The sequence below is a fragment of the Magallana gigas genome, chromosome 1 (assembly GCF_963853765.1).
Source record: "Magallana gigas chromosome 1, xbMagGiga1.1, whole genome shotgun sequence".
NCBI lineage: Eukaryota > Metazoa > Mollusca > Bivalvia > Ostreida > Ostreidae > Magallana > Magallana gigas.
The window spans coordinates 47,539,942-47,558,804 of NC_088853.1; the positions used below are offsets into that span (position 1 = coordinate 47,539,942).

Genomic DNA, 18,863 nt, shown 5'->3' on the forward strand with positions numbered 1-18,863 from the left:
CAAGGAAAGGTTCTGCATACAACCTAATTATTCTTAATTACTTAAAGGTATATATTTCTAGTATGTGTCTAGTTTCCGACTTAAAAATGAATTTGAAAAAAAAACTTTTTAAAATTTAACCGCCACTGTAGATTCCTAATTAAACGTGAGGAATTAATATCCTCGTATAATAACTAGAAACACATCTCAGGAATTTTAAAATCTTGCTTTTATTTTTCGCACATATGAGAAGTAGGTGATAATAATATGATACAAATTCTGTTTTTGCGATTTTATGTTCTCCCAATTAGATGGAAAAAGACTGAATTGCGGAATTAAGTACTCACATATTAAAATAAGGAATCTATAGTATTCATGAAAAAAGTCCCTACAGTATTGGAATTCGGGACCTACTGATTGGTAGGCCGTAGCTGCCCCATTGCACCACAGAGATAGACACCTAATTTTGGTGATATACTGTACCAGTAAACTGTTTCACAATGCATTAAAATCATCATGTTGTAACATAGTTTCATAAAAAGTTGAGGATCCTTAATTAGGTTTATTAATATTTTCTATATATTTTTTATATGCAAAAAAATACAACACATTTAAATCATTTATATAAATGACAAATAAAGATTGCTATGATTTAGCTTAAATTATAAAAATATTTTTTTTTAAATCATGCCAAATTATCTACAAGAAAATTTGATTATTTCTGGGTTTATCAAAATAATTTTTTTTATATACAAAAGCCATTTCTCTTCAACAGTAACAATGATTTTTTTTTTCACTTCTAAGCCATGACATAAACTTATACATCAGCCTGCTATTGATGTCTATTAATGAAAAAGTTATTACCTAGGAAAACCATTTTAATGTACGAAATTTGCAAACATTCAAATCAGAATTTTTTTTTTTTTGATGAAACCTTTCTATAGATTAATCAGGCTATCATTTTACTAGCAAAAAATAATGAATAAAAAATGAACTTTAAATGACCACCGAGTCCTTTAACACAACAAACAGGTTGAATCTCCAGAAATCTGAATGTGAAGTCATCAAGGAGAATCGAGGATCACTTTTACTAGCTCACCATATTGTACCAAGAGGGGCAAAAGTCCAAATGTTGCACATGAAAGTAAAACTTACAGACTAGGCAAATGACAATGATGCCTGGAAATATGAACACCGTGTTGTCTATGCTCTCCTTTACAGGCCCCGAACCGTAGTCCACCATGGTTGACTTGATATTAGTTCGCAAACTGCAAAAATATGGACAGCAGTGGAGAGCAACCGTCTGGTTGTGATTTTCCCCGGAAGCGACGTTGACACCGGAAGCGGTGAGTATAAAAGGGGAACACAACTAGGTAAAATCCGGGGGAAAGACATTTTTTTTAATTCTAAAGTTAAAAAAAAAAATAAAAAAAAATTATGATTAGAGTAAGTTATTCACCAAGCATTTTGTAACGCAACTCTTTTAAATAATACGCATATACGAAAATAACTGAACTGTCATTACAAAAGGTCAAGGTCATGGCTGTGACAATTGCAAAGTAAGTTGTAGAGAATAATTAAGTTTTTCATTAGTAAAGAACCTCTGTTTATAGTCTTTTCACTTCATCGTATATATTAGTTATGTAAAAGTTATTTGTCACACAACTATCTTATTCTATTTAAACATTTGACAAATTGATACATGTTGTAAAGAGGAAATTCGAACCGCACCCGGTTGAAACTATCATTAAGAAATCTACACCTGAATGATTAGATATACATGTTAAAGTAGTTAGCATATGTCAATGTGTTTCTTTTTTATTTGTATTTAATGATTTGATGGTAGGTAATATTGACATTGTGAAGCTCGAGTTCTTTCAACTTTGTTTATGATGAAATTAATCTGAATTCTTTCAGAGCCACTGCTAAGCTTGGAGTTGTAGGGGGAACAGTGTATTTCACAGCCAAAGAGGGGCTCTGGGGGAACAGTAAAGAAACGAATGACGCTTACAAACGCCTGAAATCAAAAACACTTGATGAATGGCTCCCAGCCAGTGTGGACATGAAACCAAGTACAAGCAAGAAGGTCTGTGTTAACACGTTGTAGCTGCAGGTCTGTAGCTCTACAGGAACATCCGAGTTGACATGCTAAAAAACAAAAGTTTCTCTTGTAAAAAAGAACTTGCAATTAGGATGCACAAAAAATTATACTTGTTTTGGAGTGATTAAACTTACACAGCAGGTTTTAATTTCTGTAACAGAGAAACTTTTTGCCTCAGCTTGGGTTTGAACCTGGCTCCTCTTGCAGTCCAGCGCTCGAGCTAAAGGGTTAACCCACTAGCCAGAGCTAGTAGGAATGCCATTTATCTGACTCTGGCACTCCTGAAAAGTCAGAGACGCCTCTTTCTTTGGAGGGGGACAGTGCGGTAGAGACAGATATATGGCATTCCTACCAGCTCTGGCTAGTGGGTTAACCCTTTAGCTTGATCGCTGGACTGGCAAGTCAGAGGACCCTGGTTCAGACCCCAGCAGAGGCAAAAAGCCTCTCTGTTACATTTCTAACAGACTAACAATTCAAGCCCCAAAAAAGTCCTCAAACATTTTACTACAGATGTTACCACTTTAATTACAACTAAAAGAATTTGAAACATACTCTTCAGCCCTGTAAAAAGAAGTAGTGTTGTTCGTTTACATGTCAAGATGACAAATGAATGCTTAATCTGCCTGTGGATTTAACATACATACATATAAGGAAAAGTATGAGGCAGGTAAAGTGATGATATTAGTATAAGTACATGTAGTAAATTGTCTAACAAAGTTAATAGGATGAATTTTTTTCACCAAATGATTTAGAAAATACAAACCTTGCAGTGTCTAATGTGGTGTCATTGTTAACTCTATAAATGGCCCTGTTGTGCGAGAACTCTAAGAATCATATCAAAAGTGATTTGATCTAAGTTAAGTCTACAGAGTAGTGGAACATTGCCCAAAGAACTTGAACGATAAGATAAAGCTATGCCATTTTTGCAGCTTGATCAGGGAGAATCATATGTTTCTGATACAGCCACTTTTTTGATACAAGCTTGCACAAAAGAAAGAGATATTCTCTTTGCTTCACAACCATATATTATACTGTAAATGTGATTCTTTTTTTTCTACATTACAGCTTGTATCAAAACCATTAACTCAGAAGAAGGAAGAAGCCCCTGCTGTCAAATCTCAGCAGCCCTCACAGTATAATGCTTGTAAGTAATGCTACCCAGTACAATATATCTCTTTAATAAAAGTTACAACAAAATTTACAACAATACACATGTAAGTAACAATGATCTATACAACATAATGCTTGTAGTAAACATTAATCTTTCCAAAACTTGGTACAACACTTGCAAAAAAAGAACAACCTTTACAACATAAAACATGTAGGTGACAACAACCTTTACAACATAGTTTGTAAGTGACAACAACCTTAACAACATAAAACAGGTAAGCAACAACAGCCTTTACAACATAAAGCATGTAAGTGACAACAACCTTTACAACATAAAGCATGTAAGTGACAACAGCCTTTACAACATATAGCTTGTAAGTGGCAAACAACCATTACAACAAAAAGCATATAAGTGACAACAACCTTTACAACATAAAGCATGTAAGTGGCAACAACGTAAGGCATGTAAGTGCATGCACAACATAAAGATTGTAAGTTACAACTAAATTTACAACATAAAGCATGTAGAAGACAACAATCTTTACAACATAAAGCATGTAAGTGACAAAAACCTTTATGACGTAAAACATATAGGTGACAACAACATTTACAACATAACGACAACAACCTATACAACATAAAGCATGTAGGTAACAACTACCTTTACAACATATAGCATATAGGTAACAACTACCTTTACAACATATAGCATGTAGGTAACAACTACCTTAAACATGACCTTTTAAATCATGATATGATGTTGCCCCTATGCTTTAGTGATTGCTTATTCTCTCATGTCTTATTGACAAAGTCCAATTACAGTGAAACTCAGTTATATCGAAGTCCTAGGGACCAATGGAATTACTTCGTTATATTCATAATTCGTTATATCTGTATATCGAATTCATAATGATAATAGTTACTAAAATGAATTCCCTATGTATGTATTTTGTTGATACCTTTAATAATTGGATTGTAAATTAAAGAATTTATGTGAAAATAAATTTATTTTAAACTATTATATTAAATGGCAGTGCAAACTTTTTAAACTGTGAAGAAATTCTTTATAAAAGTGTGTAAATCTCATTAATATTCAGCCCTATGGGACTCGAAGTCAGTTGACTATATCCGTAAATTTGTAAAATCTAAATTCATTACAACCATGAAATTTTTGCAAAGATTTGTTAAAAATTTTACCAGAGACTCGGATATTTTCCTTTTTATTAAACTTTGCACATTTGTTTAGTATTGCATTAATATTTACCTGGGTTTTTTTTTCAAAAATTACACTGAATTATTTGGTGATTTCTCAATATACATATGATACATACACTTACTAGTATTATCAGGAAGATTCAACTTAAAATTGTATGTGCAAATTAACAAAACACAATGAGGGCCAATATAAAATTAGAGTTTGTTTGGAATTGCCTCCCGCCTTGTTGAAATAACCTCTGCTGATAAAATTTTGATTAGCAAAATTGGAATTTTTAATTTTTTTTTACCAACTTTTAATTAGTTAAACATCAAGTTGAAAAATATAAACCCTCAGGCGGCAATTCCAAACAACATTTTTTTAAGGATGGCCTCATAAACAATACGATAACTTTACTTTTGTGATATATTAACATTGTTCACCCTTCAAAAAATTCAACCTATTGATTTTGGTGAAAGATTACCTTCCTTTGTCAGTTGTGTAACACTATTCTAAAAAATGTTGAGAGGGGGTGCTCCCCAGTGGTTCACGCAACAATCAAAATAAATAGAGCTTTTGAAGGTTTGATTTTAATCAAATTGAAAATGTCATCCTTTCTTTTATGTTTTAGGTGTGAACACTGTTTTCAAAACTCTAGCAGACTTACCAGAAACAGTACCTGTGAAAGTTAACTCTGTAGTCACTTACTTCAAGAACCTTGGGTGAAAGTGACAGAAATAATTGCATTTTTTATGAAAACATTTGTGAATACTGCATTAAACATGTGAAACAAGATGTTGATGTGTTGTTATATAAGAGAGCTCTAATGATCCTAGTGGTTTGACCGAGAACTCATGATCTTTTTCATGTACTCTGAAACGGATTTCTTAGAGAAGGAGTTTCTATTTAATCTTTCTGACCTAAATGGATTTTGTTTAATTTGTATTATTTTTTTTTGAAAACACAAATATATATATACATACTTGGGTAAATATACTCCCGGTACATGTTTTTTTATGTGCTTTATGATCAACCCTGATAACTTCCCACTCACTTACCAAATTATGATATGTACAGGCACAAAGTTCATTTTATCTTATATATCACATAGGCGTCGGAACCGGTGGGGCTTAGCCCCCCCCCCCACTCCCCACTTTTTTTGCTAAGTTAGACCTAACCATTGGCCACATAGCATCATAGAGGGTTCAGCCTCCCCATCCCCCCCCCAAACTTTTTCTCGCAGCAAACATAATTGTTCGTATCATGAAAAGATTGAAATTTGAGTCATTGAGAAGTTGGAGGCCCCACACACACACACACACACACACACGGATTAGGAATTTCATGATTTTGGAAAATTCCCCCTCCCCACGGATTTCATGATTTGGGAATTTAGGGGGTTTTTTATTTGCTCGTCAAGATTTCTGAGGATTAGTCTAACCCCCCCCCCCCCCCCCCCTCTCTCAATTTGCTTCCGACGCCACTGTAATAACTAAAGACTTTTACTTTTAAAAATCAGTTATATTTTCCAGTGATGACCAGCATTTTTCAAATTGAGAAAGCTGAAATTGATACATATTTTTCTATTATTTTATTTCAAAGCAATATGATGCAATAGCTCATCAAAATTTGGAATCTTATTCTGTTTCAAACATACAAATATGTGAAGTTTTGTACATAGTATAATAAGGTTCACAACTTTGTTCTCGTTGTTTTAAGGATTATCACCAAAACATGTAGTACATATTTAACATTAAAACCAAACATTTTTGTGGCCTTCCATACATAAACATGCTAAGATTTTTCCACATTGTTGTAAATGTTTTTTCCACAACTCAATACACGTGTTGTATTGTTTCCGTCTTATGTTTTAAAAAAGTACATTTATCATCTGCAATAAAAACTTTGATTTTACTGAATTGAAAATTTACAGGAAGAACTCTGTCAGTGAAGAGTTCTATATCGTATCCACGGAACAGTAATACCATATCTAATCTTGACACATACATTGAAACAGTCCTGCATGCATAGATTTTGTTCAATAAATGCTGATAAATCATTATTTTACTTCGCCATAGCCGAAGTAACAGCATTATTATATTGATCAAGTATCACATATGATTGGTGCATTTTTTGTTCAGTAAATTCTTCAGTAAATTCATTTTAAAAACACACAAGTATAAAGGGGGGAAAATTCAATGTTTGATTTCTCCGAACAAAGCAATCTTAGAAACTAAGAACTTGGACAAGTTAAATTTATGTAATAATTCAACATATGTTAGAAAACCGCCATTATATGATAAAAAGATCTCCAACTAATCTAATACCATCTTTGTGGCATACGTTTATAAACAAACATTTACTATGAACTTTATTACAGGAATTGTACTACACTTAAACATTGAGAATATATTTCTTGCAATTGAGGAAATCCGATAGTTTGTTCAACACATTTACAGGTATATAACCTTAACCCATGTCATGACTGAAAAGCATAAAATACATTTTTTTTTTCATACTAACTGTCTGATGAGCTCATTTTCAAAATCTATTATTTTTCGAACAACATTACCACCTTAATAATATTGCCATCCATTAAGGTTCACGTTCCAAAAGTTAATCTTTTAATCCATGAACATTTAAGAGAAGGTACAAAGTTATTTTACGAGAAGAACTAGAACAGAACTTAGTTTTTACTCTGCAATATTCTCTTTCAGAATCCATGAGCTGCCGCGAACTTCGTCTTTAGGCTCTAATAGTTTTTTAATTAGAGTTCCGTTACTAGTATTAATCATGAGAAGAATTAAATGGTACGAATTATGTCCACTTGAAATAATCGAGTTTTGTCCTGCAAAATCTCGAGAACCTAGGAGATATCCATGCACGGCTCCGTAGGCCTTCACCAAAGCTTCACCCTGGACCAAATGAGGGCATTATATACATATGAAGCCTAAAAAATCCTGGATCCACCTGTGCTCAAGTGCCTGCATGTCCTTTTTAAATCTTCTAATCACGCCTTTTTCTTGACTTTGGTTTATATTTTTAAAAAATCATAAATTGATATGATTTACATCTATAAAATACTGAGTAACACGATACTAGACTTTAGTTTTTGATTTTCGTTCCATATTAGTTTCATTTTCCGTTCCACGTTTTAGCAATACCCTGTAGTTGTGGGACACCCCGCCCTTGCTGCATTTTATTGCACCCGCGCGTGCGCAAATTAGTATTTTCTAGATGTAACTAGGGATAGAAGTATATTATCTAGTTAAGACCGAATCCAGTTCAGGGGACTATCGCAACTTGTGCATTGGTAAGTATATTAGTAATAAATCAAACTTATAATTATATATACGCCTTTCAAGATGAATACTTGTATATAAACGGTCCAGTTAAGTATGACAAGTTATATAATTGAATTGAGTAGTTATATTTAGGAAAAAAAACCACATTCTTTAAAAAAGAAGAAATAATTGAAAACGTATTTTAAATATCAAGCAGTGTCCCCTTTTGTTATGCTACTTTTGATATGATCCTAATTTTACTGATATTCTAAATATTGATTTCATATTACTTGAATACTAGGCCTAATGATGGTCAGTTTAATGTGATAACGGCCCCGTGTATGTACATCATTCACTTTAGTTTATAGTTGCAAGTCGCACAATGTTCGGACATTTGTTAAAAACGTGTCAGTAGGTTTACATACCTTTTTAAATTTAATTTTCACATGCATCTTTAAATGTTTATTTTTTGTTTGATTTTTGCGATAAATCTATATTTAGGGTTCGGTATTACAATCTAATTTTAATTTCTTTTTTAAGATTATATTTAGCTTGAAGTCTAATATTAGCACTCCGGAATTCCAAAGCTATCGGTTTCCAAATTTAGTCATCTTTTGTGTCTTTGTATAATTTTAAGAATAAACAAGCACATGTACATGCTAGTAATACAATAATAAATGCTTTTTTGAAGGAACCGCTCGTAATGCTAATGATGCAGGATTTTCTAATTGATTCATCATCGTCTCCTCTAGAAAATCTCATAGAACCATTTTAAGAAGGCCTTGGACTTTCAGTAGGATGTAACAATCTATTTCTTTCGTCAAAACAAGTTAAAATGACGCTTGGTTTCAAGCGAAATATATACCGATCATTGCGTAGCATTAGCTCAAAAGCCAGACAAATCTTGTTGATTTCAAAGAGCCATGACTGAGTGGCCTACAATGCAATAGATAGGCCTACGTCACATTTCTGTTTGACACAACTACCGCAAAGTCCAAGCTCCTGTTAAAATGGTTCTAAACCCCCCCCCCCCCCCGGCCCAATACATAAAAACTTTCATATAGTAGTTAGTTGTTTTCGGTTTTTATAGCCGATGTTATCATGCCAATATATCAAATAGCTCTTGTAACTTTTAAAAATCATGTGTATTAATCCGAATATTTTCTTTTAAAATATACTTCTTCCTTGTTAATTTTGTTTCTTTTATGATTCAGAATACCCGGTAGATTAACACTAATATTTTGCAAAGGCCAGAACCAATACAATCCTATTTATAAATGAAACAATAAGTCGAAAACTTTATAGTATATATGCCTCATCGACTAACTCTTTAATTATATTCGTTACATGTATGTATATCTGCGAATTACATTTATATATACGTACATGTATATTCAATTACATTGCATTGCTTGTTCTGTCACACGCATTGTTTTTTTTTTCTTTTTAAGACGTATCTGAGTCTGTAACTTTTTCCGGTGATTTTGTGGCGTGATTCGAGAGTTTTGTATATATTTACTTCAACTAACAACCGTTCAATTTCCAAATAGAAATATCGAAGGCCGTTATTACCGATACCTGATAGCAGCCGTGCAAGTTCAGCGTGTACACCCCGGTATCGGTAAGTGTTGCTCAGAGGTCACAATCAAAGGTCATCCCGCTGTTGCCACATTATTTTGAGTTAAATGCATGTACACATGTATGTCCTTTCACTTCACCTGTATTGTTTTTGTTGTCGTTTATAAAAAATCGTATCTAGATATATTTTGTTCATGACAATAATTTTATTGAGCTTTTATGATATCTGATTCTCGATGCAATAAATGTGTACCTATACATTGCCTATTTGCGATGGATTGGACAACCATTATTAAAGTCGACCTTTCGCTCAGCTCTACAGAAACTTCTTTATAAATATGAAAGGCTAAATTATAGCTTCGACACAATCTATTTCTAATTGTATAAATATTGACCTAAATGTTTCAGTAGCTTGCAGTTTTTAACAATATCAAGAATAAGGCTTGTCTTACTTGTTTATATTCTATATAACTCGTTAAAGTATCCGGGGGACAAATGCATTCGTGGCACTTTCAACCTATGATAACTGCTATATCGCGGCAGGTGTGTAGCTCCCGGTCTGATTAATAACTTCGGATGGACGTAGCTGAACGATGAATTGGTCATGATATTTTACGCTTAATCACAAATCATTTGAAACGGTTGTTAATTTTGATGTTACGGGGTAAAACAAATGATATACTTTAGGATGTCGTGCGATTTTACTGTTTAAACATCTGAAGTCCAAAATTTCACAGGAGGAAAAATCCAATCGAAATATGGCAGCAAAATCTTCCACGGGTTTGAGATTGCCAGAGATGCCTGCCCTACAGAATCAGGTACACGCTTCTATGATTAATAAACATAAGCTTGAACCGTAGTAATTAAGAGAAACATATGATAGGTATTTATAAAGACTGACCTTCCATTATGTTTCTCCAATGTTATACAAATTGCAATATTGAAATTCAGTTGTAAGGAATCAAAGCGCGAGGACATGAATCTATCAACAGAATTCTGAAAGCTTGTTTACATATGTTTGGTACTGAATACTAGTAAACGTGTTGTATGAAAAAACATTCAGCAAAATGAATTAAAAAATCCCTCTCCTCGGGGATGGCAACTTTTCAGTGATCGACGAGCACTGACAAATCAGATCTCTCACTGGTCGTCCATCTATCGCAATGATCCCAAGGTGATCTTTCGCAGGTCTCAAAGTTCTTCCTTTATTAATATAACAGTCTATCGCAAAGGTAAGAATGCTATGTCTCAAAGGAGCTGCAGGTCGCCAAACGATCTCTTCGGTCTGCTGATGATCTCTTGGGAGTCTTATTGTCGTACGATCAATTAAGATCTACAAGATCATGGAATTATAGGCTAGGATCAATAAGCTTATATCGCTAATTGGTCTCCACAGAAATCCTATTTTTAATTTTCAAATTATAACGCATGATGTGCATTTTGGTCTCCCAAACGTTTCTGAACAGCAATACACTGCTGGAGTCTTTTAGAGGGCTATGGTAGGTCTGACATGTACACAGGAGATCTAGAACATTGCTAAAATGTCAACCATATTGCAAAGATTAAGCGGGCTTATTGGCTGAGAGAAACCCTTACAACACCAACATTATAATGTATATCTGTTAGATAAATAAAATGCTTTAATCTTGACATAGGAATTTCTTTACAAAAGCCATGCATGTACAACACGCACACGGAACTGCAACACCCTCTCCTCCTCTTGACAATCGTCAACCGCGAAAATGACGTCATTTCTTCCTTTTCAGAACAATGGCGTTGATCCAATGGACGATTCAGGAATGCGTCAAGGTATCTTACGAACATATGTATCGGCGTAAAAAATGGGCGTATAGATCTAGACGCGGACATATAAAGGACGCCGGCATTTTTATAATATCTCTTTTTTAATTTAAACACATTCCAGCTTACATGATTTCAAACATAACCTATTTTTATATATCATAAATGGTATTTAATATATAATGTTTACATCCCTGTAAACGCAAAATATCTGTTGTAATATAATTTTTTTTTCAAAAAAGCGAACGTTTCTATAATCTTTCCGCACACATATACGACGTCATTAAAATGCAGCTAAGTAAAACGCGCCAATATTTTAATTATAGAAATGGACCGACTACAACGAGAAAACGAGGAGATGGTATCCATGATGCAGTGTAAATCGTGTAACAGGTCAGCTGCCACGCGCATCATTGAAGACTGCGGACATTTGATCTGCGAACGCTGTTTTTACAAGCGTAAACGCTGTGGGAAGTGTAAAAGGGAGATAACTCTCACACACAGAATTTTTTTCGCGGGAACAAATTCAGACGGCAGAAAATTTTCCGGAGCCTGAGAAATTGAAGTGAACAGGTCTTTTAGAGACAAATGAAGACAGACGTATTTTACATATACTTTTGGTACCGGTGTATTATACACACAATATCACGTAAATTTTAAAAAAATTGATTGAGCAATATCCTGGCGAACTTATTTTTCTAAACTTTAGTCATAATATATATGTGCACAAGCAAACAGGCAAACGATTTCTGATAAGAGTTTACTCCGTGATAAAGTTTACTTTGCATGCTTGCAAACATGTATAATAATATATCGTAACATGTATCGGCGAATTTATGCGGACTTTAGATTGATAATTCAAAATAAATAACTTATTAAACATGGAACGCTGTTTGTTATAACAATTCAAGTAAGTAAACACGCAGTCAGTCACTTAAATTTTCCTTTTTGAAGTTTTACTATCTATTCACTGAGAGTTCAACTCAAGTTGGATCCTCGGTGTATGATTTATTCCAAAAATTTAGAACATATTGAAAATATTTCTCAGAGAAAAATTTAAGTCCAAGGCTTGTGGGTGTGTGAGAATGAACGGATGGACGAGAGTGTTAGCAAATTGTCTTTCAATCCCTCCATCTTCTGAACATTTATTTGGAACCCCGCGGGGAAAAGATACCACGTAGGGACAACCACAGAGATGTTCTGCAGTACCATCTACCAGTGTGTATTTGTGACTGTGAGAGTGGTAGAGGGACAATTTGCTAGAACTAACCGTTTTGCAAATGTGTATAGAACTAGAAAACATTTGCAATTTGGTAGGTCTAGCGTCAAAATGCAGCTTTCCAGCCCTGCGATGACAAACTACAATGTGTGTGTGTGCATGTGTGTGTGTGAGAGAGAGAGAGAGAGAGAGAGAGAGAGAGAGAGAGAGAGAGAGAGAGAGAGAGAGAGAGAGATTGTATATTTTAAATGGTGTGCTTACTTTTTTATTTATAATGTTTACTTACATCATTTCATTCTTATATAATAAAGATCGTTGATGTCATATGATGTAAATAAATTGTGCCTGTAGATAAATGAGTCCTTTCATCATTGATTTCTATCTTCTGGAAATGAGGATAATTATTTTGTATGGAAAAAATTAGTTCAAAAATTAAATCAATTGGCAGCAAATGTTCACTGGTAAAATCATATATCATGATTAAGAATGATATAGCAATTCAAATTAAAACCCCACATTATCTCTTTATTGTCAATGACTTATTCAGTAAGATTTTTGAAATACATTAGATTTTTTCTTCAAAAACCTATAAAAGCACTGATTTAGCAATAACATACTTTAGAGCATTAAGATATCTTTGGTGAATATAAAATTAATTGGCTGTTAATTTATTTTTATTCATAACTTTTAACATGTGAGAAAAAAATTAACAGTCTTCCATATCATCCTCTCCTGATGAGTCACTGGAAGATGAGGACCCTGTGTCATCCTCATCCACCTCTATATCATCCCCAGTGTGGATGTTGATGTGTTTTTGTAGAGCCTTCTTGCTGTTAAAACCCTTCCCACACACTTCACACGTGTACATCGACTCTCCGGTGTGTGTCATCATGTGTCGCATCACATGCTCCTTTCTGGTAAACTTGCGCCCACACATATTACACTCAAACTTTCTTTGATGGTCGTCCACAGTTGGGTTGTAAGTTAACCTTTTCTTTTTGATATTTTTAATAGTTTTGACTTTTTTCTTGAGATTTTCATGCATCTCCGAATGACGGCGCAGGGAATACGCTGTAAAGAAGCTCTTGCCACACTTGTAGCATTTGTGCTGGTCTCGCTCCGTGAGCCCTTGATGGGTCCTCTGATGTCGCAGCATGTTGCTTATTTGAGTGAAGCCTCGCCCACAATGTTCACACGAGTATGGTCGCTCCCTCGAGTGCGTTCGCTTGTGTCCAGACAAGTGGTGAGCGTGCTTGAATCCCTTCCCGCAAATCTCGCAGACAAAAGGTCGATCAGACATGTGTGTTTTCATGTGGTTTTTCAAATGATGCTGCAATTTTGCAGTATAGCTGCACTGTCCACAAGCGAATGGATAACTGTACGTGAATCCTTCTCCCTTACTTGTTTGCTCCGAGATCAACATCTCTTCAACGTTTGTCTGGATTACACTTTGAATTTCCTCCTCCATTTGTTTACTCATCACAAAGTCCTCACAATCTACCTTACTTGCCAACATTTCATCTTCTGATTGTTTAGTTTCTTGTTGAGCACCACTTCTGGTATAAGGCACTGTTACACCTCTCAAAAACATTCCCTGCTCGGAGCATTCAATGGAATATTCTTCAGTTTTTACGTCAAGTAAAGTCCCTGCAACACTGTCCTCAGAAAGGTTTATATTCCCAATGTTCTCACTGCATCCCTCTTGCATATTTTTTCCCAACTCTTCAGGTATTTTGGAAACCATCAAATCAGGTTCCACTTTTATCCTCTCGAGGACAACAACTGGTTGTTTTCTACTTGCCAAATTAGGCACTTCAGACTCTGCAGTTTCCTGACTATCATTACTTCTATCCATGGGAATACACTGATAGTTTACGGGATGATTCTGTTTTGGGTCTATGGTATTTGATTTGTTCCTCTCTTGCTTCAAGATTACATTTTCCAGGTTTTCAACAGTTATGTTCGATATCACTTTGCCTTTGCTTACACATGTATTATCATCAAACTTGGTTTTTGTTAAACCTTCCCATCTAATTACAGTAAACCCATTTTTGTCACTTTTCATTGCAGTCGTCTCCGTATTAGATTTGTTGTCCTCCTGTGAGGCAGCTGATTCAATTAATGATGGACCACAGATTTCATCACATGGGGAGGATTTATCCCCATTTCCTTGCTGGGTCGAGGAAGATGATATGCTATGGTTTTTCTGAGCAGGTTTTTGTTTGATAACAAATTTATGGATGATTCTTGCACTTTTGATAACTGTCTTGGTAATGGGAAGCTTTATGGAGTCTTGACTGGCCATCTCTGCATCTGAAATATAAAAGAACAAGAGGCTAACAATATTTACAGTGCATTTTGATTCAATTTTTTATCCCCTCCCCCCCCCCCCCCCCCCAAAAAAAAAATACAGTTTAGCAACTTATTAAACAAGAGGCCAGTAGGCCTTAACAGTCACCTGAGCACCATAGCTCATAAACAGACCTGTCGAGCATCTCATACATGCATTTACTTAAAATTCTTCTGGAGTAAAAAAAAATCTAAAATATTGCTATGACAACCATTTCTCTGCCAGAAATCTTTCAAAAAGGAATATGAAACCTATAATGTTGGCGAAAAACTTAAGGTCAGACGACACATTCCTCAAGAATCTTTTTTGTATCTCCTCTAAATAAAGAGTTCCAAAAAAAAATTTTAATTTTATAATTACTTTAAAAATGATCAAAATTTACTTGTATTTGGTTATATGTCTAGATGGTCGAGAGGTTAGAACCGTGGCCGCTCACTGCCAGAAGCGTAGATGTTCTAGAGGTCGTGAGTTCAAGGCCCCGCCCCGGCGAAGATATAGTTTTATTATAGTGAATTTTGCTGTGCTGTAGATTTATTTATTTTTATATCAGCAATTCAAGTGCATTTTCAAGAAAATTATATAGGAAATTGCTTACTCTTGTATTTTGCAGAAATGCCTGGTAATATTAAGGTACCCTATTTTTTTTCAAGTACATATAGTTGTAAACCATTAACAAATTCCTGGAAAAAGTTATCTAAAATTGAGGAACGTGTCGTCTGACCTTAAACATCATATGCATGACCTGATATTGGAAAGGTGCAAGACTCTGATAAGAAATATTTTCCCCATATTTGTTAACTTTCAAAATAAGTTTCATCTGTGTGTGTTTTCATAAACTAAAACAAGGTGGCCAAGTGTAGAAGTTTTATTTAAAGAGACAGTACAGCTGAAAACACATGTGTAAATAACTTCAGATTTACCTATTGTATAGTTAGGAAATAAGAAATAACGTTTATTGTAATAGTTGAAATACATGAAAATCCCTTTCACATACTTAATTAACGTAATTATGAGCTTCCGGAAATTCAAAGGTCGTACAACCGGAATTATCTTATATCGTTAATTTGTACCACGTGGACTTTGATTGACAGTAATTGACACGTGCTGAAAACTACAAGATCTTCGTTCCACTACGGTCATCATGGAAAACGAGGTTAAAGCAACTCTCTAAATGAAACACATCCTTACTTACTTGACAATTTATAAATGGTTTACCAATTTAGGTTCATTTTAAAATGAATAGACATAAATTGTCAAATAACCCCTCAAGGGGACTCATTTATAAAAATTAATTTAGGTTGTAGCAAATCCTATGATAATCACGAAAAATTTTTATCAACAAACCTGTCAAGGAGATTCTTCGCGAGCCCTGCATGTGTTTTGTTTACAGTAAATACGCATGCGTAATAGTATAGAAAGCTGAACCCCGAACACGTTGCGATGTATTTATGTGATAGGTTTTACGTAATTATTAATTTTAATAAAATAATTAGATTTATTGCATGGAGAAATTTGTAATGTTCTGAAAGTTTATGTATACATTCATGAGTACAGTAAAACACGGTTATAGCGAACACGCTTATAATGAATTGACGCTTACAGCAAAGTGATTTTCATTCCCCAAGTCTCTATTTCATGTTGTAAACTTGACGGATATAACGAATTACGCTTATAATGAAGTTAAATTGACTGTCCCTGGGACTTCGTTATAAGCGTGTTTTACTGTAGTACAAAAATACCGAACCCGATCGGAAAATTATTTCAAGTGGGTTTTTCGATAAGATGCACCGTACTGTCTCTTTAAAACAGCCTCCCATTCCCAACCCCCAGAGGCCAAACAGAAACTATCCCCATTGGACATTTAAACAAAAAACAAGAAAAAAAATTAATATCTACCACATCTTCTTGCTCCTCATGTTCCACCTTTTCAATACTCCACATTTGTTTAAACATCACCATCTGGCATTTATGCCAATTTCATTTTAAATGTACAGTAAAAATCAGACCCAACCTAACAGAAAGTAAACTCCAACTAAACCCTGAGTTTACTTTCTGGGTTTACGAGAGTGGACCCAGAGTAAACCCTAAGTCAACCCAGATCAGAAGTATACCCCTGAAAAGCAGATGCTACAGGTGTATTCAGAATATACAAAGGACAGAAATTACAGGCAGTAAGATGGTAAGATAAAATACATGTCTGCTTCACACTTCGGAGTGTACAGTTGACCCCAACAGCAATTCTCGAGTAAATCCAAAGTAAACCCATTGGCAAAGTAAACCCTGAGTGGACCCAAATTTTCAAAAAGTAAACCCAGAAAGTAAACCTGGGGTTTATTATGGGTTTACTCTGGTTTTAGATGCTTGCCCCATTGTACAGGTAGCTTTGATGGGAGAAATAATCATTGACCAGACCAGGATTCAAACCCAAGCCACTCCAATCTCTAGTCAGGTGCTCTTGCCGCTGAGCTATCTGGCACTGGTCTGACCATCACATTCTTCACCTGGCCCTTAAATTCATATTTGCCCTCAAAGCCTCGAAGATCACCGCAAGTTCTTTCCCCGGCAGGCGTTAACCTTTCATCTCCAGGAGTTTTCATGTAACATGATTGGAAAAATAATGACGGCCTACTCCAGAAGTGAGAACTGTAACTCCACAGGAAATTCGGGTTGACCGTGGAGCTACAGTCCTGCAGCTAATGATAGACCAGACCAGGATTTGAGCCCTGACCCACTGAATCTTTGGTCAGGTGTTCTACATGTACCAACTACACAGGAAAGTGTGCCTTCTGTGAATTTTGTATAAAGCACTTTCACAAATTTCATATGAGAGTTATTAGAACTAACACCGATATAAACAGGAATTTTTGACGAACATTGAGAGGAACTTGGCAGTGTTTTTTTTATACTTTAACAAAAGATTACTGTTAGGTGTGCTCTTTAGGACTCTTTTCGATTGCAGTGTTTGTGAATTTTCTTCAAGACACCATGAAAGTTTTTCTAGATTGTTTCTGGTTTTTACAATACTTTGAAGAAGTCCATAACAATCTTCACACACTCTTTATGTCCTGAGTTCTTTACTATATGATACTTTAGGTCGGAGTGGCAAGAGCAAGAAACACACAAATCCTTAAATGGCACAATTGACATAAATCGATGTCCCCCATTGTTAGCAGTTTTACCAATGTTTACCATACTATGGTATAGTAGATTACTGGGAGTGCCGGTCCCTCCTGGTATATATCCACTATAAACATGATAAATCTCTGCTGGGCTGCCCGTAGAATTTACAACAGCGCGTCTGAACTACACAAACTCATGTTAAAATTGTGAAAAATCGACTCAATGTGATCACTCTATGATTAGCTACTGCCAATCTTTTTTTAACTGGAAATTGTATTGGCACTCTAAAATTAAAACCAAAACCACTGCAATAGAATCCGGAAGTACCGTCCAATATAATAATTAATAATAATATATGACGTTATTTAATTTTGGTTTGTACACATACATGTAAATCACATATATATAGCGTACGAGGGTTGTTTGGAAGTCATTGAGACAACACAAATATTTCTCTTTCTAAGTGGCCTATTTTAATGAAAATTGACATGAGCATTTTAAAACAGACTTAACCAAATAATTGAGCAAAGTAATATTACAAAATACTAGTAATTGATGGTTTGTTTATGACAGTTACTGTACATAAACATGTCGGTGGTCGGGGTACCCGGCGCAGGCATAAACTCGGAGTTTGAAAAACTTCGACATCTTCATTTTAAGTGTTGTTAGGCCTACAATTCTTGATAAAAGAAATCAAATTACGTTTGTTCATTTTGCTATTTATTGAGACTAACTTTTGTGTATGTTTTACTAGTGTTCGAGTTGAAATAGTTATACGAAGAGAGTACTAAAATATTTACCAAGCATTGAAAGACGGTCTATTGAACTTCGGCGTCAAGGCGGCGCAGGGAATATACAAAAAATTGGTGCGAATCTCGGAAGAAAACCTTTTTGGCCAAGAAATTGTTAAAATAAAAACTATACGATGGAAAAGGGTCACAAGTTTTGGACGTCCTGGATATTTTGTCACAAGTCCATCCGAATTTTTTCACACCAAGTTTATCTTGGTGCTTATCTCTGTTTAAAAGTTTTTGGGGAAATCAGGAATTGTGACCCGCTATGGGTTTGAACTCTACCTTAGTAAATCAATTATAGAACCGTTTTGGACCTTGGGTAGTTGTGTCCGA

At 34.9% G+C, this 18,863-nt stretch overlaps 2 protein-coding genes and 1 long non-coding RNA gene across 5 annotated transcripts; 2 read left to right on the forward strand and 1 right to left on the reverse strand.

Moving 5' to 3' along the window:
* The first annotated feature begins 1,399 nt into the window (after positions 1-1,399).
* Positions 1,400-5,180, forward strand: LOC117680332 (uncharacterized). Its single transcript, XM_034462860.2, has 4 exons — positions 1,400-1,538; positions 1,897-2,065; positions 3,146-3,224; positions 5,017-5,180. Exons 1-4 carry the CDS (start codon positions 1,519-1,521, stop codon positions 5,109-5,111), a joined length of 363 nt encoding a protein of 120 aa, XP_034318751.2. The 5' UTR covers positions 1,400-1,518; the 3' UTR covers positions 5,112-5,180.
* A 2,473-nt stretch (positions 5,181-7,653) lies between these two features.
* LOC117687277 (uncharacterized) lies at positions 7,654-12,345 on the forward strand. The gene is made up of 5 exons (XR_010708491.1): positions 7,654-7,698; positions 9,220-9,290; positions 9,985-10,065; positions 11,014-11,056; positions 11,374-12,345. It is a non-coding gene; the product is annotated as an uncharacterized lncRNA (long non-coding RNA).
* Positions 12,346-12,794: 449 nt separating this feature from the next.
* Positions 12,795-17,997, reverse strand: LOC105324052 (uncharacterized). 3 transcript variants are annotated; one of them, XM_066068977.1, is made up of 2 exons: positions 17,969-17,997; positions 12,795-14,579 (listed from the first exon to the last, which is right to left on the reverse strand). In XM_066068977.1, the coding sequence occupies exon 2, from the start codon at positions 14,569-14,571 to the stop codon at positions 12,973-12,975; it is 1,599 nt and encodes a 532-aa protein (XP_065925049.1). In that variant the 5' UTR covers positions 14,572-14,579; positions 17,969-17,997; the 3' UTR covers positions 12,795-12,972. The 3 variants fall into 3 exon arrangements, with proteins under 3 accessions (XP_065925049.1, XP_034319082.2, XP_065925042.1); XM_034463191.2 differs by lacking the exon at positions 17,969-17,997 and adding an exon at positions 17,806-17,956; XM_066068970.1 differs by lacking the exon at positions 17,969-17,997 and adding an exon at positions 14,999-15,215.
* Between the last annotated feature and the right edge of the window lie 866 nt (positions 17,998-18,863).

Coding starts and splice junctions, on each gene's coding strand:
- LOC117680332 (XM_034462860.2), top strand. CDS start 1,519: ATGGCTGTGACAATTGCAAA. Junction 1,539..1,896: donor ATGGCTGTGACAATTGCAAA/GTAAGTTGTAGA, acceptor GAATTCTTTCAG/AGCCACTGCTAAGCTTGGAG. Junction 3,225..5,016: donor GCCCTCACAGTATAATGCTT/GTAAGTAATGCT, acceptor TTTATGTTTTAG/GTGTGAACACTGTTTTCAAA.
- LOC105324052 (XM_066068977.1), bottom strand. CDS start 14,571: ATGGCCAGTCAAGACTCCATAAAGCTTCCCATTACCAAGACAGTTATC.